At 47.2% G+C, this 24,605-nt stretch overlaps 1 protein-coding gene across 5 annotated transcripts in view; it reads right to left on the bottom strand.

Moving 5' to 3' along the window:
* FBLN1 (fibulin 1) overlaps positions 1 to 24,605 on the bottom strand; it is a 197,259-nt gene that overhangs the window by 14,336 nt on the left and 158,318 nt on the right. For 4 of the 5 annotated variants that reach the window (XM_063928888.1, XM_063928889.1, XM_063928891.1 and 1 more), the window contains 3 exons: positions 21,558 to 21,681; positions 1,713 to 1,849; positions 813 to 947 (listed from right to left, as the gene is read on the bottom strand). In XM_063928888.1, coding sequence (XP_063784958.1) covers positions 813 to 947; positions 1,713 to 1,849; positions 21,558 to 21,681 — 396 coding nt within the window. Of the gene's footprint in view, positions 1 to 812; positions 948 to 1,712; positions 1,850 to 6,359; positions 8,119 to 21,557; positions 21,682 to 24,605 lie in introns of those variants that run through there. The other variant, XM_063928890.1, reaches the window with a different exon arrangement.

Consider the following 24,605-nt stretch of genomic DNA (forward strand, 5'->3'; position numbering starts at 1 on the left):
GCAGGTCCCAGCGCCCACTGGCTATTTACTGTGTGACGGAGGCAGGGTAGAGTGCTACTGTCCCAACAGCATTGACTGACGCCTCTCAAATGTTCCGGTGCTTATGCTCATGTACATGTGTGATTACCAGCTCACGCATGTCCAGAATTTGGCTTCCAATTCTACGTACTTGCAGTGTTAATTTTTTATTTTTTATTTTTTTTATATATTATCGCATTTCAAAATATTTTAGTTTTTATTTTGTTATGAGTTAAGCTTAAAAAAAATATTTATGCTGTTATCGTCATCCTGAGATTATGCTGTTATCGTCATCCTGAGATTATGCTGTTATCGTCATCCTAAAATTATGCTGTTATCGTCATCCTAAAATTATGCTGTTATCATCATACTGAGATTATGCTGTTATCGTTATCCTGAGATTATGCCGTTATCGTCATCCTGAGATAATAAGGCAACAGTGTTGTATCTTCTCCAATAGCGTTGTAGGAGAAGATAACAGAAAAACACGTAAAATTGAAAGGGTTGATAGTTAAAGGGAAAGAGGTGAGATATCCCCACTCTTGTATAGCGCATCTCCGATGCAATCTTCCATCAAGATGCTCATTTAATGTGCGCAGCAGGAGGGTGGGTCACTTGTGCTGTGTACACCATCAAGGCGCACCGGAGAAAACTAGAAATCACACTCCTTATGGCCGTCTAGTATTACATGAGCAAAGGAGGTGTGACCATGGCAGATTGGGGGCATTTTGAGATATACCAGGGGCGTGGCCTAATGCGTCTCACAGGACAATCAATGTATACACAGTACTTACCAACTATCATCCCATCCACATAACGTTTCTGGATGTCAAAGGACTCTCTCAGGTTGCCCTCAGTGATTTGAAATATGATGTCCGGCTGAGGGCCTGGTGAATACGCCGGAGTTATAGCGCGGAGGAAGATAATTTCTGCATGGAAAAAAAACAAGTAATGTACATTATGGCATACAAATAAAAATAGGGTGTCAAACATCTGTGTGCGAGTTGGGGTATAGATGGGAGGGTCGGTCCCGGACCACATACAGTCTGTGCTGCCGGTATAAAGCCAGGATGTTGGCGGTCAAAATGTCAACATTTCGCGCAAGCTTAACATCAGGGTTGGGGATGGCGTTGCTGCATCAGGGTTATGAATAGGGAGGGACAGAGGGGTCTATTCATGAAGCAGTGGAGATGCCAGTGGAGAAGTTGCCCATGGCAACCAATCATCATTGAACTAACATTTATAATTTGCATACTATACAATTGTACGGAGCAGCTGATTGGTTGCTATGCGTAACTCCTCCACAGGCTCACTTCTCCACTGTTTTCACTGCTTCATGAATAGACCCCAGAATTAGAACAAAACTATCATGTTGACACACTAACAATGTCAACATGCTGAATGTCGAAATTGTGACCGTCGGCAAGATACGAGCATACCCCAGCCGTCTGTTACTTTTGAGCTATTTGCTTTTCCCTCGCGGATACTACACAATATCCTCAGTGGCAGACAATGGGGCAGATTTAACAACGAGGGGAGCTGATTGGCTGGAGCACCAGCTATCATTCATAACAAGTGATAACAAGAATATCTCTCGTTGTTAAATCTGCCCCTGTATTAGAAATGAATGTTGCATTACGCCCTCCTGCATGTTCCTTACATTTGGGGGTTTCTATGGTAACCATCAAGCTCACCTTCTGGACGATTGAATTCCCGGAAAGTGGGCAGAGAGATCACCGTGTTTGATATCGTGTGGACGGGATCCGTGATGCAGTTTAAGTCGTTCGGCCGGCAGGACTTGATACAGCGACTTGTGTCCGATCTCTCATATCTATATATGGGATGGCAGAATGGTTTACAGTATATGCAGTATACATTACACCAAAATATACAATATGTTCCAGCAATATGAACTCTACAATGGTCATCTGGTGGAATGGTAAAGTCAGGCAAATATTCTAGTGTTTTCACAAACGGTTGCCACCAGTGGCGGTTCCAGAGGTGGTGTTCCAGCGATCTCTAAAATTCAAATAGGTGAGTCCCGGCCGGCGGTGTGTGGCAGTGTCTAGGGTGGCAGTTGGTGCGGCTCCCCTATTTGAATTTTGGACTGTGCTACAGCCTCATCTCTGGAGCCGCCACTGATTGCCACCATGGGACTCTACCACTAGAGTCTGTTCTATTACAGTTTACATTAATCTTAGCTATTCGCATACAGGGCCTCATTCTGTATTGCATGTAAAGCGGACGCAACTCCAGGTGTGAACCGAATGTGAATAGATTGCTAACAGAATGCTGATGCAGCTATACGCACGTCGTATGCATCTAGGTGATCGCACCTCCACGCCTAACCGACCGCAAAAGTAGCCGCCATCATTATCATTGGCACTTGGACCTACTGCATGCTGGGCGCAACCAGCATGCAACCAGATCATGGGGGAGATGTATCAAGCAGTGGAAACAGTGAGGAGTGAGTCAGTGGAGACGTTGTCCATAGCAACTTATCACGTTCTACTTAGCATTTTATGGAATGTACTTGATAAATGCTACCTCAAAGCTGATTGGTTGCCATGAGCAACATCTCCACTTGTTCGTACATCTCCCCATGTCCTGGTGAATTCCCACCACTGTCAAGGTGCACAAGCTGGTATAACTGGGATGTATACAGCGAAGGTCCATCTAACATTTCTGTTTTCTCCCTGTCTATGGCGCTAATTCTAAGTCAGACGCTGACATTGGTCGCATCGTACTCACACAAAGTACTTCTCCGGTATGCATCTGAAATCGCAACTGCGACTCTGTACAAACACAGGGTCTAATTCATACCTGATTGCTGGGCTGCTAATTTTGCTGTCCTATGTTCAGATAGTCGCCGCCCAAGGGGAGTGTAAATTTGTCCGTGCAAGTGTGCAATCGCATGTGTACGCCCCGTGCTACAAATACCCCTCAGTCAGAGGACAGCTTCAAATCTGTTCGCATCTCACTCACCATCGAATGTTTTTACCACTGTGTGCAGTCTGTGCGCAGCCCGGGACTTACTCTTACAGTGCGATGAGAACAGGCTGATCGGGGCCGGAGCTGACGTCACACACCCACACTGAAAACACTTGGGAACGCCTGCGTTTTCCCTGACAGTCGCAGAAATCAGCCAGTTACCACCCACAAACGCCCGCTTCCTGTCAGTCACCTTGCAAATGGCTGTGCAATTGAAATTTTCGCACCAGCTTGTTGTTGTTCGGCGATGCCTGTTGTTGTTTGCATGCGCAGTCTATCGATAATCGCCCACTGTGCAAAAACGCGTAGCAGCGATCAGGTCTGAATCGACCCCACAGTCGGGACCCGTACGCTGTAGGACACCAGCACAGTCAAAATAAATCACTGAACTGTGTCCGACATCGACAGAGAATATATGACTCAGAATCAGGCCCTGTGAGAAGATACCTGCTGTGAGGGCACCACTTGTACATGGCCCACTTCCAAAGGCTTGCACCAAAGGGGTGTTACATGTTATTAAGGATCATGGAAATAGTAGTGCCCATTGCACATTGGTGGTCATTCCGAGTTGTTCGCTAGCTGCTTTCGTTCGCAGCACAGCGATCAGGCAAAAACCCGGGAGTTCTGTGCATGCGTATGCGGCGCAATGCGCATCGTACTCTTACAATGAATGATGTAGTTTCACACAAGGTCTAGCAAAGCTTTTCATTCGCACTGCTGACCGCAGAGTGATTGACAAGAAGTGGGTGTTTCTGGGTGTCAACTGACCGTTTCCAGGGAGTGTGCGGAAAAACGCAGGCGTGCCAGATAAAAACGCAGGCGTGGCTGGTGAAACGTAGGCGTGGCTGGTCGAACACAGGGCGTGTTCGTGACGTCAAAACAGGAACTAAATAGTCTGCAGTGATAGCAAGCTAAGAGTAGGTCTGGAGCTACTCTGAAGCTGCACAAAATTATTTTGTAGCCGCTGTGCGATCCTTTCATTCGCACTTCTGCTAAGCTAAGATACACTCCCAGAGGGCGGCGGCATAGCGTTTGCACGGCTGCTAAAAGCAGCTAGCGAGCGAACAACTCGGAATGAGGGACATTATGTGCACAGTAGTAGTGCCCATTGCACATTATGCCCACAGTAGTAGTGCCCCTTACACATTATGCCCGCACAGTGATAACAGTGCCCCTTACATATTATGCCCTCACAGTAGTAGAGCCTCTTTCACGTTATGCCACACAATAGTAGTGCCCCTTGCGCATTTTGCCATACAGTAATAGTAGTGCCCCTTACACATTATGCCCACAGTAGTAGTGCCCCATACACATTATGCCCACACATTAATAGTAGTGCCCCTTGCACATTTTGCCATACAGTAATAGTAGTGCCCCTTACACATTTTGCCCACAGTAGTAGCGCTTCATACACATTATACCCACACATTAATAGTAGTGCCCCTTACACATTATGCCCACAGTAGTAGTGCCCCATACACATTATGCCCATACAGTTATAGCAGTGCCCATTACACATTAAGCCCGCACAGTAATAATAGTGCACCTTACATATTATGCACATAGTAGTGCCCCTTACACATTATGCCCTCACAGTAATAGTAGTGCCCCTTACACATTATGCCTACAGTAGTAGTGCCCCTTACACATTAAGCCTGCACAGTAATAGTTGTGCCCCTTACACATTATGCCATACAGTAGTAATATTGCCCCTTATACATTAAGCCTGCACAGTAATAGTCGTGCCCCTTACACATTATGCCATACAGTAGTAGTGGGTAATAGTGCACTCAACGCCTGGCCTATATAAATCTGTGGCTAAAGGCCCTCCAGGCTATCTCTAAATAACAGCCTACCCCCACCACCAATAGAACCAGGACGGCTCCTATGCTGCCAGGGCCTTGTGGGTGGACTCTGAAGATGTCCTCCAACCCTCCCTACAGACACTGCGGGAGACGGATTGCCGGATCACAATCACTGCCTGCTCCCCACTGCAATGTATATTAGTAGCGGTGCAAACAGAGGAGGTAAATAAAATGGGTCTCAACTAGGACAGTGATGATGAATGCAGAGTGTGTTCTATAGTATCCACCCAGACTAGCACTTCATCCAGTGCCATCACCCATGTGGAAATAAAACGTTTATGAAATAAAGAAAGTTTGCTTGTTAGGCCAATATCATCATTTGTAGCTTCCTCCTGATTCCCTTCCAGCAGGTCATGTACTGCATTGCCAACACTGACCAAAGGGTCTCATTCAGAGGGTTCCCAATGTATACATCAACAGTGTCCGTGTCGACAGTCAGTAGGTCGACCCCATATGGTTGACATGCATTAGGTCGACAGGTACAAAGGGTCAACATGGTCAAAAGGTTGACAGGTAAAAGGTAGACAGTGCTTAAGGTCAACAGGTACAAAAGGTTGACATTGTCAAAAGGTCGACATGACAATGGTTGACATACAAATGGTCGACACAAGTTTTTTGGGGGGTTTCAGGTTTTTCCAGTGTTTGTTAGATTTACTATCCCCGTGGACTATGATTGGGAATAGTAATCTGTGGCGAGCGCAGCGTGCCACCTTGCCCAAAGCGTGGAGAGTAATTCAAGCACGCAAGGGTACACGTTAGGACTACTTGTGCTTACATATGGTTAAACATACAAAATGACACCCTAAAAAAATATAAAAAAGAGTATCACTGGCCTCGGCATGCCTCGAAAACGGTGCCGACACACCTCTGTTTTCAAGAACGTTGCCCGTATACAAATTAAGATGTTTGAGGGGCATATTTACTAAAGTGCAGGTTTACAAAAGTGGAGATGTTGCCCATAGCAACCAATCAGATTCTACCTATTATCTTCTAGAAGGTGCTAGATAAACGATAAGTAGAATCTGATTGGTTGCTATGGGTAACAGCTCCAGTTTTGCAAACATGCACTTTAGTAAATATACCCCTTAGTCTTTCCAGGTAAGTTTTGTGGTGTAGACCAGTGGTTCCCAAACGTTCTAGAATCATGGTGCCCTAGAGTATTTTGTTTTCACAGCACCCATAGGATAAAAGTTTGTATTGATAAATTTGGAGACATTTTTTTTTTAATGAAGTAAATTGTGTCTGCCTGTCACCGTTAGGGTCCGCTATGTGGTGGTGTACAGTTGTGATTCTCCATGTTTTATGATTGGCAGCCACTAGCACTTGTTTTGCCTATCACTTTGACCATAAATAATTTGATTTGTTCCAGAACCACCAACCTGAGGCACTCCGGCACCCAGTTTGAGAACCACTGGTGTAGACCATGCACCATTTTAGTTACCCTTAATTTTTATCATAGATTCATTTAAAAAAGGAAGAAATACCTTTGGAAAACACATTTTATTTGTAGAAAACACATAGAAAAAATAGATGATGCTTTAATTGAACTTTGTACAGTCTTTTGTTAGATGCAAGAATTTATTACCAGACTCAATGGAACAAGGAGGTGTTTGTCTGTCATGCAGTAACCTAAGACATCTGTCTCATTACTGCACCGTGTATGCAAACAAATACCAAAAAAAATCTGAGGTTATTAATATTAACTAGCGATATTTTACATTATTTGTAATAATTACAAAAAATTGTGGGTATATTCGTAAATGTCGGCAGAGGCAGCATTACTTACCACCTCACCGCAACATGGCTGCCCACAGTTGTGGGAATAAGTATGAGCGGCAGCCATTTTAGCAAATCTCTGACCTCACTTGTTAAGTGTTGTATAAAAAGTAAAAAATATTAGTGTCATTATTAGTGTTTGTGTTGGGACGCATATTAAGGTGATGTTGTCACAGAATTTATATATCATATGAGTTATTCCATTGTCCAAATATTTTTGCATTCGATCAACTATTTCATTAAGACAAAATGGCTGCTGCTCAAATCCTTGATTGGCTGGATATCAGAATTGCACATGGAAAAGCATAGTGACACTAAATACTACAAGTTAAAGCAACAATCCCATTAAAAAAGTTTTTGGTCTTCAATAAATGACTGTGGAAGGCTATAAGAAGTAGCTTGGCAATTACTCTTTTACCCAATTACCTTTTGCCCTAGTTTCATATTCTGTTAAAAATTGCTAATTCTTCAGATTTCCAGTGTTATGTCACTATCATGGCAAACATAATCACATGACATATGATGTAGTGAGCAGATGCACTTTGTAATGTTCCTCTGAGCTCTGTTTTGACTATGACATCTCTCCCCTCCTGCTTCCCATATGCCAACACATGACAAAAGTATGAAAGCATGTATCTTTATTGAAGATTGACTACGTCTGTATCTGGTAGCTAGGCAACGTGTTCTGGTTCTCCTCTGAGCCCTGACATTCATCACCTCCTCCCCACCTCTCACCTTTACCATCACATGACAAGCTGAACGCTGTGACTCTTTTCCATCCATATTTGTTCTCCTTCCAGAGAGGTACAGAAAAGGAGATAATGATCTGTAGGATGATAGCTCAGACCTTTGACTATAAAATGCATTCTTATAAGGTAGCATGCAAAGAAAAAACGTTCTATGTGGGATTGTTGCTTTAATTATTTAATAATTATCATAATATTTCTAAACAAAGTGCATGCAAGTGAATGGATTATGATAACATTGATAGCTACTCTTCCTGAATACCCAAGCCACACCAAGAGCAGCATGCAACAAGGTAAACTTTATTCAATCTAAAAAATAAAAAACAAAAGAACAACAGTAATGAAGATGAGCCCCAGAGCGCATATTGGATCAAAGCTCTGCCGTGACAAAGACGTGTAGTTTGGCTATAAACGTGTTCAAGGTCCCATGTCGAATGAGATTCATCTGGATAGTTAGGAGGAAGTCCTGGGGTTCTGTGATTGGATGCTGGATGGCCACAAGGCCACTGTGGGAGTTCACGTTTTTGGTGACGAAATAACCCTTCTCGTTTCCGCTGGTGATGGACAGCTGAATGTTATCGCCAGGGAGTGCATGGGACGGGCCCATGCGGAAAATATCGGTGGGGACTGGGATGTTGGTGGGGAAAGATAGGTGGTGATAGGTTATTCTCAGGGGCTGGCTCTGGCACTCATTGTCAAAACAAGGCAAGCGCTCACAGCGGCTGCAAGAAAAGTGAGAGACAAGTCAACAGAAGAATTAGTGCGCGTGCAGCGAGCGTGTCAGCAGAGTAGAAGAGACTACAGGTCGGGTGCAGAGCACCAGCTTTCAAGGACTATGGAAGGAAAACTGCAGGCAACAGAATAATTTTTAATGGTGAACTCATCTTTCCCCTAGCAGAACTACAGGGTCCCTTGCTAGTAAGTCCTAGTGGCAATAAGCATCAGCATCTCACAAGGCCACTGCAGTTCAGGCTATGGACCCCATGGTTCTACTACATCGGTCAAATGATGTATCTTCTGGAGCTTAAAAAGCACCTGTCAGCTACAAAAGAGCGGGAACAGCCATTTGGTGGAAAATATCCACAAGGCTGTAACTTATCTATTCACTAGGAACCATAATCTTCACAAAGTGCCTCGTGATGTCTCTGGATCCAACTGAATTGATAAGCTGCAGCCTAAAGAACACAAGTTCAATCTACAAAATGGCTGCCTCAACTTTGCGTAGGCACCAAGTGCTCTCTCCATCAGGGTTTCAGGGCTATTTCTTTGGAACACCAGGTAATTTATGATAATGTGTTGGTAGTAGACCTTGAAAACTGGAATTGGACCATTTTTTTTTGTATTTGCAGGTGCAGCCCCAGCGACATACAAACTACAAAGCAGGTAGCCAGCAAACAACACAACATTTCAGTGCCGTAACCAAATACAGAGATGGGCAGCTGTCTCTCCTCAGCCACTCAGGACTGACTGAGGATGGCAGAAGCTTAGAAGGGCACTAATTTGTCAACACCTGAAGTGCCATTTATTCATTACACTGCTATTACTAAGGGAAGCCTATGACCAAAGTGCACCAGTGAGTGTAGGCAGCCATTTTGTGATAAGTGTTCAAAATAATGCAGCCTATCAAAGTGCCTCATACCTCAATGCCACTAAGGGGGAGATATATATCAAACATTCTAAAGAAGAACAGAAGAGGTGTTGCCTATTGCAACCAACAGGGCCGGACTGGCCATCTGGCAAATGCCAGAAGGGACGATGGCCTAATGGGCTGGTCTGGCCACACAGAGAGCCTCCTGGCAAATTGCTCAGCTACCCAGCATACAGATAGATGGTGGCATGCCGCGAGGCCAGGCCCCCTTGACTTGTGACACGCCCCGTGAGCTGTGGCCGTGCCCCTTCAGCCGTGGCCACGCTCCCCTTTTTATGCACGCACAAACAGTGATTTACCAGGGCTGCTTCACGGTAACAGTGCGTCCCTGGTATCCAATCACATTCTAGCTATCAGTTTGTAGAATGTACTACATAAATTATATCTACAATAGCATATGGTTGCTATGGGTAGCACCTTTCCTTTTTATAAGGTTTGATAAATCTCCCGTTTGTCACTATTATCTAGTGAACTGATAAGCTGCATTCTCATGAATATTAGATGGGTATGGGACTCAGGGTCGACACCCATTGGTCGACAGTGTATAGGTCGACACTAGAAATAGGTCGACACTGCCATTAGGTCAACATGTACAAGATCGACATGAAAAAAGATCAACATAACTTTTTCATGTTTCTTTGGTGTCGTTTTCCCCATCAAGTGACCGGGAACCCCAATTAGTGCATCGTGTCCCCTTGCATGGCGAGCGAAGGCAAGGTGCCTCGCTCCGCTACTGCTGCGCGCGGCACAGGTTACCGTTCCCAATCGTAGTCCACGTGGATCGTAAAGTATGAAAAAGTAAAAAACTCATGTCGACCTTTTTTTTGCATGTCGACCTAATGGCAGTGTCGACATAGACACTGTCGACCAATGGGTGTCGACCGAGAGTCCGGATACCTATTAGATAGGCTGACAAAATGGCCGCCTCCTCTGGATGTAAGTGACCAGCCTACAATAAATATAATTTCAACTTTTTATATGACCATAATATTAAATTAATTAATTACAATTTAATGTAAATAGAAATAAGTGCATTGTGATGTATTTATTTATTTATTTTTCATTTAATTTTTTGGTTGTGTTTAGGTATTGTATCATCCTGCTCTGTGGGAAGCTTTCAGACAGTCACATTTCATTACATAATACTAGAAATGGTGCCACCTGCTGGCTATAAAAACACACATACAACATATGAAAGGAAAGGTCGTAAAATCACTACAACATTAACAATAATAAAACCTGAGCTATGTCATCAATTAAATAAACAAGCTCTTTTTTTTTATTAACTACAAATCCAAATATTAATTTTATGAGAAATGACAATCCATAGGCATGTTGTACCATAATACAAAGGTTAAATGATTCCATATAATTATTCTTCAGTGCCTAAAAGGTAAACAAAACGCTTGTCCCGTACACAGTGGTGGCAGCCATTTTATAGACTGTAATAGTGCTGGAACGATTGCCCCTGCAGAAGGTGTAGCTGAGTAGGTGCCTGGAAGTGTCCAGCCTAGTTGGTACATTTACTAACGCTTCTAAAACAGAGAATTGGTGATGTTCCTATAGCAACCAATCAGATGCTGTCTATCATTTCTCTATTGCCTATTAGAAAATGATAGACAGGATCTGATTGGTTGCTCTGGGAAACATCACCAATTCTCTGTTTCTCTGTTTTAGAAGCTTTAGTAAATTTACCCCATGGCGTCTGAGGCACCTGCTCCCCCCGGAGGTCCCACTCTGCACTCAAAAGAGCACAAATAAACATACTCATGTCCGGCCCAGAAATATGTCACCATTTAGTTTAATAACCATTTAAGTCATCTAATACAGAGGTAGATTTATCAAAGCTTGGAGAGAGATAAAGTATTAGCAATCAGCTTCTCTCAGTTTGCAGGCTGTTTTTGAAAAATTACTCCACTTTATGCCTCTCCAACCTTTGATGCATCTCCCCAACAATCTGTGAATCTCCAGGTGAGGTGGAACAGCAAGTCCCATTAATGTGTCCATCAGGTACCTGGTAATTGTGGACTGGACCAGGGCCGTAACTAGATGTGTGCCAATGGTACCTTGCCCACAGCGCAAATGCACTGAGGGCGCACCATCTAGCAGCACACCCCTCACCCACATGGCCGCTATCTCCAGCCCGACTCACTCCCGCTGGCGCCTGTCTCCCGTCTCCTGCTTCCTTTGCTGCAGGGGACACAGTAGCGCTGGCTCAGTATGGGGCAAGCAAGGTGATCGTCCGTGGCACTGCTGCTGCCTGCTGCAATCATCCTGCTAGCGCAGTCTAATCTGACGGCGCCCACTCACCACTAACAACTCCTCAGCGTCCAGACTTCGCTGACCCGGCCCCTGGTCTCCGCGGCTTCATTCAGCAGCGTCTCAGTCTCTGCACTGATCACCAGAACCAGCAGCGGGCTGTTCTCAGACATAGTTGCGGCGATGGCTCCCTTACCTTCCCCTGCAAGTTCCATACTTGTTGGTGCCGGGAGCAACTGCATCACGCCGGGGGAGCGGCCGCGGGGAAGAGAGGAAGGAGGAGCAGCAGCTCTGGCTCCCGAGTCCAGGGACATAAAAGTTCACCTCTGGATGCCGGATCGCCACTCCCTGCAATTTGGGAGAGACTGCACTGCGAGGAGCTGAGAGCTGGGGGAGGAGGAGGAGGACTCGGGCAGGAAGGAGAAGAAGAGAGGCCTGCCACTCTGCCAGCTGGTCACAGTTAAGTATAATACTTATACACACAAACACTGTCACTCTCTCTCACACACACACACACACACACACACACACACACACACACACACACACACACACACACACACACACACACACACACTCACTCACTCACTCACTCACTCACTCACTCACTCTCTCTCTCATATGTAAAAAGGGGGACTCTGCTTCCTAATGTGTAAAATGAGACTCTGCCTGCTTAATGTGTAAAAAGGGGAATCTGCTGCCTAATGTGTAAAACGGGGACCCTGCATGCTTAATGTGTAAAAAGGGGGACTCTGCCGTTGTAATGTGTAAAAAAGGGGACTTCGCCTGCCTAATGTGTAAAAAAGGGGGGCTATGCTGCCCTAATGTGTGAAAGAGAGCTCTGTGGCCGTGGTCCTATAGTTTTGGCACGCGCCTGAGGTGCGCATTGGCCCTGTTTTGTATATGGGGGGGGGGGGGGCGGGGGCGCTGATGCTGTTTCTTGCACACAGTGCTAAAATGTCTAGTTACGGCACTGGACTGGACACATATAGATAAAGGACCTTGGGGGGTGATTCCGAGTTGATCGTAGCCCTGCAACATTTTGCAGGGCTACGATCATGACCATAGACATGCGGGGGGACGCCCAGCACAGGGCTATCCCGCCCGCATGTCAGTGCCAGCCGCCCCCCCCCCCGCAGAAGTGCAAAAGCATTGCACAGCGGCGATGCTTTTGCACTTTAGTAGTAGCTTCCGGCCAGCGCAGCTTTAGCTACTCGTCGCTCTCCGTCCCGCAGCGGCTGCGTATGACGTCACGCAGCTACTGTGGCCCGCCCCCCGCACGGTCCAGCCATGCCTGCATTGGCCGGACCATGCCCACGAAACGGCGGCCAAACGCCGCCGCTCCGGCACCCCCCGCCCAGCGACCGCCTCTGCCTGTCAATCAGGCAGAGGCGATCGTAGCGCAGTGACGGCCTTGGCCGTCTGGCATGCACCGGCGCACTGCGGCGCCAGCGCATACTCAGTTCTGACCAGATCGCACCACTGCGATAAACTGCAGCATGCAATCGGGTCAGAATGACCCACCTTACTCTAATCTGCGCGTATTTCCAAAGCGCGGACGAATCTCGCCATTTTTGGCAAACTGCACGTTCGTCACGGTCTGCGTATGCAGCTTACAGCAATTATGAGCGACTCTGGTTTGCTCGCCTCTGGCCCGCTTTCTCCCATAGGGCTGAATGAGCATTGCCGGATGGCAAAGCAGGGCTTGAACGTAGAAGACACCCTCCAATGGGCGTGTGGGCAGAGCTGCGGCCTATTCTGTGCTGATCGTATGCTTCAGCCAGATCTCCTGCACCAGGGACGGGGGTGGTGCACATACTGCCGATAGTTAGGACAGTTGCGGCCGGTGTGCTTACATAGATGCGTCCTACTGAGACGGAGGCTTGCACAGGACTTCCAGCCGAAGCGTGCAGCCAAGGGTGCCACCACATTACAAGTCAGGCGCAAAGTATATTTATCAGAAGGAAATGAAGAGCAATCTCGTTACTAGGCGCTGTCTTACTCAGTGGTCGCACCAAAGGTAACCCACAGTTCTGGGAAATGAGTGAGCACCGATACTTTGTTGTGCTCCGATACCCTCTTGTTAAACATGGCCAGTCACACCAATATTCATATGGCTTCCAATGTATAGCCGACACTCTCTAGGTTGACAGTAAATCGGTCAACACTATATGCATTAGGTCGACAAGTAGAAAAGGACGACAGATTAAAGTTCATAATGCACGTCAACCATATTGGGTAGACCTACTGACTGTCTAGCTAGACACTGTAGATCTTACATACCACACCCCATTCATATATACCTGGTAAGTGCCTACTTTTCCTACCATACCTTCCCCATGGGTGTTATGGAGGCAGGATAAGGAAAGAAGAGATGGGTGTGGCAATTGTGTCTCCGAGTCCCGCCCCTCTATGTAGGCAATATGTACATACTGGTGTTGGGGTGGGGCTTGGTGACGAAAACTGTGTCCCCACTCACCTTGCTTGGGGTAAATGCTCTCTTAGAAGTACAGGAGTCTCTCCCTAATCCGGGAGTCCCCCGGACATACCAACTAAGATATATCTGTAGGATAAATGCAACTCTTATCCCATAATATTTTACAGACCATTTAATTACTAGCTGACGAGAGCTAAAACCAACATTAAAATTCTGACAGAGTTGTCCTTGCACCATTTAAGCCCAATCTACATCCCTGGTGTTCCCAACCATATATCCACCTTATCAATGCCAAACTCCCCAACTGGTATGCAACGCAATCTTTTGGCCATTGAAAATTGGGACTGCCCAATTAAAATCAGTAGTATATTATACTTATGGTACTCACAGCTTACGTGGGATACTAGAGGTCTTGGGGGTCATTCTGACCCGTTCACTCGCTGCTTTTTGTCGCAGCCGAGCGAATGGGTCCCTACTGCGCATGCGCTGGTGCCGTAGTGCGCCGGCGAATGCCAGATGGGCGAAGGCCGTAGCAGGGATGCGATGGCGGTCGCTGGGCGGGAGGGGGCGGAAAGGCGGCGTTTGGCCGCCGTTTCGTGGGAGCGGTCCGGCCAATGAAGGCGTGGCCGGACCAAACGGGGGGCGGGCCGCAGCGGCTGCGTGACGTCACGCGCAGCCGCTGCGGGCCGGGGAGCGATGAGTAGCTCCCGGCCAGCACTCTAAAGCTGCGCTGGCCGGGAGCTACTCTTGAAGTACAAAGGCATCGCCACTGTGCAATGCCTTGGCACTTCTGGGGTGGTGGTGGGGGGCGTCACTGACATGCGGGGCGAACTAGCCCTGTGCTGGGCGTCCCCCCGCATGGCAGTGTGATTGATTGTAGCTGTGCTAAATTTAGCACAGCTACGATCAACTCAGAATGACCCCCCTAGTCTTCCCATCAGTATGAAATATGTATGTATGTATGTATAATGTATGTGTATATGTACAATGCAGTGAACGCTATGTCCTTGTTTGGAGACATGCTGAGATACAAATATCACATAAACAGGGCATGTAACCGTATAAGAATCTTCTGATGGCTTTTACAAATATGTAGCCCTTCGATTCACCATAAAGTATATATAGAACAATGTTATTCCTTTAATAACACATCATTATAAAATAATTGTAAAGTGACCTAAATAGCCGCCCACGTCAGTGATAAATAATGTCCTTGGCTCTGTAATACTGTATCACATGCTCCAAGCTTTACTAACCTCCAGTGCAACATAACTACAGGGAAAGCAAACATACTGTATATACAACATGGAACAGTAAAGGAGTCAGTGTTATCCTAGAAGCCCCAAAACTACCAACTCATCATGTTACTACATTGGTAGGATTAGTTTTCGGGTCACAAACAGAAATAGCTTATATATAGAAGTAGATGCTAAAGGTGTCACCTTCATAAACAGGATCTCTAAAGAGGAGATATAGGGGGTCATTCTGAGTTGATCGTTAGCTGACGTTGTTCGCAGCGCAGCGAACAGGCAAAAATCTGCACTTCTGCGCATGCGTATGCGGCTCAATGCGCACGCGCGTCGTACTTTCACAAAAGCCGATGCAGTTTTACACAAGGTCTAGCGACGCTTTTCAGTCGCACTGCTGACCGCAGAGTGATTGACAGGAAGTGGGTGTTTCTGGGAGGTAACTGACCATTTTCGAGGAGTGTGTGTAAAAACGCAGGTGTGTCGGATAAAAACGCAGGAGTGGCTGGGGAAACGTAGGCGTGGCTGGCCGAACGTAGGGCGTGTTTGTGACGTCAAAACAGGAACTAAACAGTCTGAAGTGATCGCTAGCTAGGAGTAGGTCTCGAGCTACTCAGAAACTGCACAATCTTTTTTAGTAGCAATGCTGCGATCCTTTCGTTCACACTTCTGCTAAGCTAAGATACACTCCCAGAGGGCGGCGGCCTAGCGTTTGCACTGCTGCTAAAAGCAGCTAGCGAGCGAACAACTCGGAATGAGGGCCCTTGCCCATAGCAACCAAATAGCTCCTAGCTATCATTTATCTAGCGCATTCTATAATAAGAATTTACTTACCGATAATTCTATTTCTCGGAGTCCGTAGTGGATGCTGGGGTTCCTGAAAGGACCATGGGGAATAGCGGCTCCGCAGGAGACAGGGCACAAAAAGTAAAGCTTTAGGATCAGGTGGTGTGCACTGGCTCCTCCCCCTATGACCCTCCTCCAAGCCTCAGTTAGGATACTGTGCCCGGACGAGCGTACACAATAAGGAAGGATTTTGAATCCCGGGTAAGACTCATACCAGCCACACCAATCACACTGTACAACCTGTGATCTGAACCCAGTTAACAGTATGATAACAGCGGAGCCTCTGAAAAGATGGCTCACAACAATAATAACCCGATTTTTGTAACTATGTACAAGTATTGCAGACAATCCGCACTTGGGATGGGCGCCCAGCATCCACTACGGACTCCGAGAAATAGAATTATCGGTAAGTAAATTCTTATTTTCTCTATCGTCCTAGTGGATGCTGGGGTTCCTGAAAGGACCATGGGGATAATACCAAAGCTCCCAAACGGGCGGGAGAGTGCGGATGACTCTGCAGCACCGAATGAGAGAACTCCAGGTCCTCCTTAGCCAGGGTATCAAATTTGTAGGATTTTACAAACGTGTTTGCCCCTGACTAATTAGCCGCTCGGCAAAGTTGTAAAGCCGAGACCCCTCGGGCAGCCGCCCAAGATGAGCCCACCTTCCTTGTGGAATGGGCATTTACATATTTTGGCTGTGGCAGGCCTGCCACAGAATGTGCAAGCTGAATTGTATTACACATCCAACTAGCAATAGTCTGCTTAGAAGCAAGAGCACCCAGTTTGTTGGGTGCATACAGGATAACAGCAAGTCAGTTTTCCTGACTCCAGCTGTCCTGGAAACATATTTTCAGGGCCCTGACAACGTCTAGCAACTTGGAGTCCTCCAAGTCCCTAGTAGGTGCAAGGCACCATAATAAGCTGGTTCAGGTAAAACACTGACACCACCTTAGAGAGAGAACTGGGGACGAGTCCGCAGCTCTGCCCTGTCCGAATGGACAAACAGATATGGGCTTTTTTGAGAAAAAACCACCAATTTGACACTCGCCTGGTCCAGGCCAGGGCCAAGAGCATGGTCACTTTTCACGTGAGATGCTTCAAATCCACAGATTTGATTGGTTTTAACACAATGTGATTTGAGGAATCCCAGAACTACGTTGAGATCCCACAGTACCACTGGAGGCACAAAAGGGGGTTGTATATGCAATACTCCCTTGACAAACTTCTGGACTTCAGGAACTGAAGCCAATTCTTTCTGGAAGAAAATCGACAGGGCCGAAATTTGAACCTTAATGGACCCCAATTTGAGGCCCATAGACACTCCTGTTCGCAGGAAATGCAGGAATCGACCGAGTTGAAATTTCTTCGTGGGGCCTTTCTGGCCTCACACCACGCAACATATTTTTGCCACATGTGGTGATAATGTTGTGCGGTCACCTCCTTTCTGGCTTTGACCAGGGTAGGAATGACCTCTTCCGGAATGCCTTTTTCCCTTAGGATCCGGCGTTCCACCGCCATGCCGTCAAACGCATCTGCGGTAAGTCTTGGAACAGACATGGTACTTGCTGAAACAAGTCCCTTCTTAGCGGCAGAGGCCATAAGTCCTCTGTGAGCATCTCTTGAAGTTCCGGGTACCAAGTCCTTCTTGGCTAATCCGGAGCCATGAGTATAGTTCTTACTCCTCTACGTCTTATAATTCTCAGTACCTTAGGTATGAGAAGCAGAGGATGGAACACATACACCGACTGGTACATCCACGGTGTTACCAGAACGTCCACAGCTATTGCCTGAGGGTCTCTTAACCTGGCGCAATACCTGTCCCGTTTTTTGTTCAGACGGGACGCCATCATGTCCACCTTTGGTATTTCCCAACGGTTTACAATCATGTGGAAAACTTCCCGATGAAGTTTTCACTCTGCCGGGTGGAGGTCGTGCCTGCTGAGGAAATCTGCTTCCCAGTTTCCATTCCCGGAATGAAACCCTGCTGACAGTGCTATCACATGATTTTCCGCCCAGCGAAAAGTCCTTGCAGTTTTTGCCAGAATGCCCTCCTGCTTCTTGTGCCGCCCTGTCTATTTACGTGGGCGACTGCCGTGATGTTTTTCCCACTGGATCAATACCGGCTGACCTTGAAGCAGAGGTCTTGCTAAGCTTAGAGTATTATAAATTTACCCTTAGCTCCAGTATATTTATGTGGAGAAAAGTCTCCAGACTTGATCACACTCCCTGGAAATTTTTTCCTTGTGTGACTGCTCCCCAGCCTCTCGAGCTGGCCTCCGTGGTCACCAGCATCCAATCCTGAATGCCGAATTTGCGGCCCTCTAGAAGATGAGCACTCTGTAACCACCACAAGAGAGACACCCTTGTCCTTGGATATAGGGTTATCCGCTGATGCATCTGAAGATGCGATCCGGACCATTTGTCCAGCAGATCCTACTGAAAAATTCTTACGTGAAATCTGCCGAATGGAATTGCTTCGTAGGAAGTCACCATTTTTACCAGGACCCTTGTGCAATGATGCACTGATTTTAGGAGGTTCCTGACTAGCTCGGATAACTCCCTGGCTTTCTCTTCCGGGAGAAACACCTTTTTCTGGACTGTGTCCAGAATCATCCCTAGGCACAGCAGACTTGTCGTCGGGATCAGCTGCGATTTTGGAATATTTAGAATCCACCCGTGCTGTTGTAGCAGTATCCGAGATAGTGCTACTCCGACTTCCAACTGTTCCTTGGACATTTGCCCTTATCAGGAGATCGTCCAAGTAAGGGATAATTAAGACGCCTTTTCTTCGAAGAAGAATCATCATTTCAGCCATTACCTTGGTAAAGACCCGGGGTGCCGTGGACAATCCAAACGGCAGCGTCTGAAACTGATAGTGACAGTTCTGTACCACGAACCTGAGGTACCCTTAGTGAGAAGGGCAAATTTGGGACATGGAGGTAAGCATCCCTCATGTCTCGGGACACTATATAGTCCTCTTCTTCCTGGTTCGTTATCACTGCTCTGAGTGACTCCATCATGATTTGAACCTTTGTAAGTGTTCAAATTTTTTTAGATTTAGAATAGGTCTCACCTAGTCTTCTGGCTACAGTACCACAATATAGTGTGGAATAATACCCCTTTTCTTGTTGTAGGAGGGGTAATTTGATTATCACCTGCTGGGAATACAGCTTGTGAATTGTTTCCCATACTGCCTCCTTGTCGGAGGGAGACCTTGGTAAACCAGACTTCAGGAGCCTGCGAAGGGGAAACGTCTCGACATTCCAACCTGTACCCCTGGGATACTACTTGTAGGATCCAGGGGTCCTGTACGGTCCCAGCGTCATGCTGAGAGCTTGGCAGAAGCGGTAGAACGCTTCTGTTCCTGGGGAAGGGCTGCCTGCTGCAGTCTTCTTCCCTTTCCTCTATCCCTGGACAGATATGACTCTTATAGGGACGAAAGGACTGAGGCTGAAAAGACGGTGTCTTTTTCTGCAGAGATGTGACTTAGGGTAAAAACGGTGGATTTTCCAGCAGTTGCCGTGGCCACCAGGTCCCATGGACCGACCCCAAATAACTCCTCTTCCTTTATACGGCAATACACCTTTTTGCCGTTTGGAATCTGCATCACCTGACCACTGTCGTGTCCATAAACATCTTCTGGCAGATATGGACCTCGCACTTACTCTTGATGCCAGAGTGCAAATATCCCTCTGTGCATCTCGCATATATAGAAAATGCATCCTTCAAATGCTCTATAGTCAATAAAATACTGTCCCTGTCAAGGGTATCAATATTTTTAGTCAGGGAATCCGACCAAGCCACCCCAGCTCTGCACATCCAGGCTGAGGCGATCGCTGGTCGCAGTATAACACCAGTATGTGTGTATATACTTTTTATGATATTTTCCAGCCTCCTGTCAGCTGGCTCCTTGAGGACGGCCCTATCTATAGACGGTACCGCCACTTGTTTTGATAAGCGTGTGAGCGCCTTATTCACCCTAAGGGGTGTTTCCCAACGCGCCCTAACTTCTGGCGGGAAAAGGTATACCGCCCATAATTTTCTATCGGGGGGAACCCACGCATCATCACGCACTTCATTTAATTTATCTGATTCAGGAAAAACTACGGTAGTTTTTTCACATCCCACATAATACCCTCTTTTGTGGTACTTGTAGTATCAGAAATATGTAACATCTCCTTCATTGCCCTTAACATGTGGCCCTAATAAGGAATACGTTTGTTTATTCACCGTCGACACTGGATTCAGTGTCCGTGTCTGTGTCTGTGTCGACCGACTAAAGTAAACGGGTGTTTTAAAAAACCCCTGACGGTGTTTCTGAGACGTCTGGACCGATACTAACTGTTTGTCGGCCGTCTCATGTCGTCAACCGACCTTGGAGCGTGTTGACATTATCACGTAATTCCCTAAATAAGCCATCTATTCCGGTGTCGACTCCCTAGAGAGTGACATCACCATTACAGGCAATTGCTCCGCCTCCTCACCAACATCGTCCTCATACATGTCGACACACACGTACCGACACACAGCAGACACACAGGGAATGCTCTAAACGAAGACAGGACCCCACTAGCCCTTTGGGGAGACAGAGGGAGAGTTTGCCAGCACACACCAAAAGCGCTATATATGACAGGGATAGCCTTATAATAAGTGCTCCCTATATAGCTGCTTTAAATATATATATATAATGCCACAATTCTGCCCCCCTCTCTTGTTTTACCCTGTTTCTGTAGTGCAGTGCAGGGGAGAGACTGGGAGCCTTCCTGACCAGCGGAGCTGTGAGAGGAAAATGGCGCCGTGTGCTGAGGAGATAGGCCCCGCCCCTTTTTCGGCGGGCTCGTCTCCCGCTCTTCAATGGATTCAGGCAGGGGTTAAATATCTCCATATAGCCCCCGGAGGCTATATGTGAGGTATTTTATGCCTAAAAAAGGTTTCTCATTGCTGCCCAGGGCGCCCCCCCCCAGCGCCCTGCACCCTCAGTGACTGCCGTGTGAAGTGTGCTGAGAGCAATGGCGCACAGCTGCAGTGCTGTGCGCTACCTTAAGAAGACTGAGGAGTCTTCTGCCGCCGATTCTGGACCATCTTCTGTCTTCAGCATCTGCAAGGGGGCCGGCGGCGCGGCTCCGGTGACCCATCCAGGCTGTACCTGTGATCGTCCCTCTGGAGCTTGATGTCCAGTAGCCAAGAAGCCAATCCATCCTGCACGCAGGTGAGTTGACTCCTTCTCCCCTAAGTCCCTCGCTGCAGTGATCCTGTTGCCAGCAGGACTCACTGTAAAATAAAAAACCTAGCTAAACTTTTTCTAAGCAGCTCTTTAGGAGAGCCACCTAGATTGCACCCTTCTCGGCCGGGCACAAAAACCTAACTGAGGCTTGGAGGAGGGTCATAGGGGGAGGAGCCAGTGCACACCACCTGATCCTAAAGCTTTACTTTTTGTGCCCTGTCTCCTGCGGAGCCGCTATTCCCCATGGTCCTTTCAGGAACCCCAGCATCCACTAGGACGATAGAGAAAAAATGTAATACTATTACATATAAAATGATAGCTATACGGTTGCCATGGGAAACTTCGGCACCTGTACGCTTTAGATGGTTTGGTACACGTCCCCCACAGTGTTAAGGTCTATAATGAAATATAGCTCACAGAACAGATATCACCACAACAATAATAAAACAGCATTTAACATCCATTAAATGTATAGGAGACGGATCAGACTTCACTTACGTTTCAGCGGCTTTCCGATAATTCTTTGGGCATTCGAATGAGAGGCATTTGAACCCTCCCTGGACGTTAAAGCAGGTCTCGGTACCGCTGCAGTTATGTGTCCCCGTCACACATTCATCCACATCTGTAAAACAGGAGAAATGTCACATGGATAATCCAGCTCTTTACAACAGGAAAATGACCTGTCATATTGGAAGTGACCACACAATCTGTTTACTGGTTATACTGTACATCACACACATCCCGGAGCACACATGTAAGGTAACCGTTCCGATGCTGGCTTTAAGTGGGACATATATCACAAATACATCTGTAGCTTTATTTTTCATATATTCACAGACGTGTCTTGGAAAAAATAAGATTTTACTCACCAGTAAATCTATTTCTCGTAGACCGTAGTGGATGCTGGGGACTCCGTAAGGACCATGGGGAATAGCGGCTCCGCAGGAGACTGGGCACAGCTAAGAAAGATTTAGAACTACCTGGTGTGCACTGGCTCCTCCCACTATGACCCTCCTCCAGACCTCAGTTAGGACACTGTGCCCGGAAGAGCTGACACAATAAGGAAGGATTTTGAATCCCGGGTAAGACTCATACCAGCCACACCAATCACACCGTATAACTCGTGATATGATACCCAGTTAACAGTATGAACATAACAGAGCCTCTCAACAGATGGCTCAACAATAACCCTTTTAGTTAACGATAACTATATACAAGTATTGCAGACAGTCCGCACTTGGGACGGGCGCCCAGCATCCACTACGGACTACGAGAAATAGATTTACCGGTGAGTAAAATCTTATTTTCTCTGACGTCCTAGTGGATGCTGGGGACTCCGTAAGGACCATGGGGATTATACCAAAGCTACCAAACGGGCAGGAGAGTGCGGATGACTGTGCAGCACCGAATGAGAGAACTCAAGGTCCTCCTCAGCCAGGGTATCAAATGTGTAGAATTTTGCAAACGTGTTTGCCCCTGACCAAGTAGCAGCTCGGCAAAGTTGTAAAGCCGAGACCCCTCGGGCAGCCGCCCAAGAAGAGCCCACTTTCCTCGTGGAATGGGCTTTTACAGATTTAGGGTGCGGCAGTCCAGCCGCAGAATGTGCAAGTTGAATCGTGCTACAGATCCAGCGAGCAATCGTCTGCTTAGAAGCAGGAGCACCCAGCTTGTTGGGTGCATACAGGATAAATAGCGAGTCAGTCTTCCTGACTCCAGCTGTCCTGGAAACATATACTTTTCAGGGCCCTGACTACGTCCAGTAACTTGGAATCCTCCAAGTCCCAAGTAGCCGCAGGCACCACAATAGGTCGGTTCACATGAAAAACTGATACCACCTTAGGAAGGAATTGGGAACGAGTCCTCAATTCCGCCTTTCCCATATAAAATACAGATAAGGGCTTTTGTATGACAAAACCGCCAATTCTGATACACGCCTGGCCGACGCCAAGGCCCACAGAATGACCACTTTCCACGTGAGGTATTATAGCTCCACGGATTTAAGTGGCTCAACCCAATGCGACTTCAGGAAATCCAACACCACGTTGAGATCCCACGGTGCCACTGGAGGCACAAACGGGGGCTGACTATGCAGCACTCCCTTAACAAAAGTCTGAACTTCAGGCAGTGAAGCCAGTTCCATTTTGGAAGAAAATCGATAGAGCCGAAATCTGGACCTTAATGGAACCCAATTTTAGGCCCATAGTCACCTCTGACTATAGGAAGTGCAGAAATCGACCTAGCTGAAAATTTCTCCTTTGGGGCCTTCCTGGCCTTACAGTACGCAACATATTTCCGCCATATGTGGTGATAATGGTTAGCGTTCACTTCTTTCCTAGCTTTAAATAGCGTAGGGATAACTTCCTCCGGAATTCCCTTTTCCTTCAGGATCCGGCGTTCAACCGCCATGCCGTCCAACGCAGCCGCGGTACGTCTTGGAACAGACAGGCCCCCTGCTGCAGCAGGTCCTGTCTGAGCGGCAGAGGCCATGGGTCCTCTGAGATCATTTCTTGGAGTTCTGGTTACCAAGCTCTTCTTGGCCAACCCGGAACAATGAGTATAGTTCTTACTCCTCTCCTTCTTATTATTCTCATTACCCTGGGTAAGAGAGGCAGAGAAGGGAACACATACACCGACTGGTACACCCACGGTGTTACCAGAGCGTCCACAGCTATCGCCTGAGGGTCCTTGACCTGGCGCAATATCTTTGTAACTTTTAGTTGAGGCGGGACGCCATCATGTCCACCTGTGGCCTTTCCCAACGGTGTACAATCATTTGGAAGACTTCTGGATGAAGTCCCCACTCTCCCGGGTGGAGGTAGTGTCTTCTGAGAAAGTCTGCTTCTCAAGTTGTCCACTCCGGGAATGAACACTGCTGACAGTGCTAACACATGATTTTCCGCCCATCGGAGAATCCTTGTGGCTTCTGCCATCGCCATCCTGCTTCTTGTGCCGCCCTGTCGTTTACATGAGCGACCGCCGTGATGTTGTCTGACTGGATCAGCACCGGCCGGTGTTGAAGCAGGGGTCTAGCCTGATTTAGGGCATTGTAAATGGCCCTTAGTTCCAGAATATTTATGTGTAGGGAAGTCTCCTGACTTTTCCATAGCCTTGGAAGTTTCTTCCCTGTGTGACTGCCCCCCAGCCTCGAAGGCTGGCATCCGTGGTCACCAGGACCCAGTCCTGTATGACGAATCTGCGCCCCCCTAGAAGATGAGCTCTCTGTAGCCACCACAACAGCGACACCCTGGCCCTTGGAGACAGGGTTATCCGCCGATGCATCTGAAGATGCGACCCGGACCACATGTCCAACAGATCCCACTGGAAAATCCTTGCATGGGACCTGGCGAATGGAATTTCTTCGTAAGAAGCTACCATCCTTCCCAGGGCTCGCGTGCATTGATGCACCGACACCTGTATACGTATTAGGAGGTCTCTGTCTAGAGACGACAACTCCTTGGACTTCTCCTCCGGGAGAAACCCTTTTTATCCTGTTCTGTGTCCAGAACCATACTCAGGAACAGTAGACGCGTCGTAGGAACCAGCTGC

Source organism: Pseudophryne corroboree, chromosome 6 (assembly GCF_028390025.1).
Source record: "Pseudophryne corroboree isolate aPseCor3 chromosome 6, aPseCor3.hap2, whole genome shotgun sequence".
Classification (NCBI taxonomy): Eukaryota; Metazoa; Chordata; class Amphibia; order Anura; family Myobatrachidae; genus Pseudophryne; species Pseudophryne corroboree.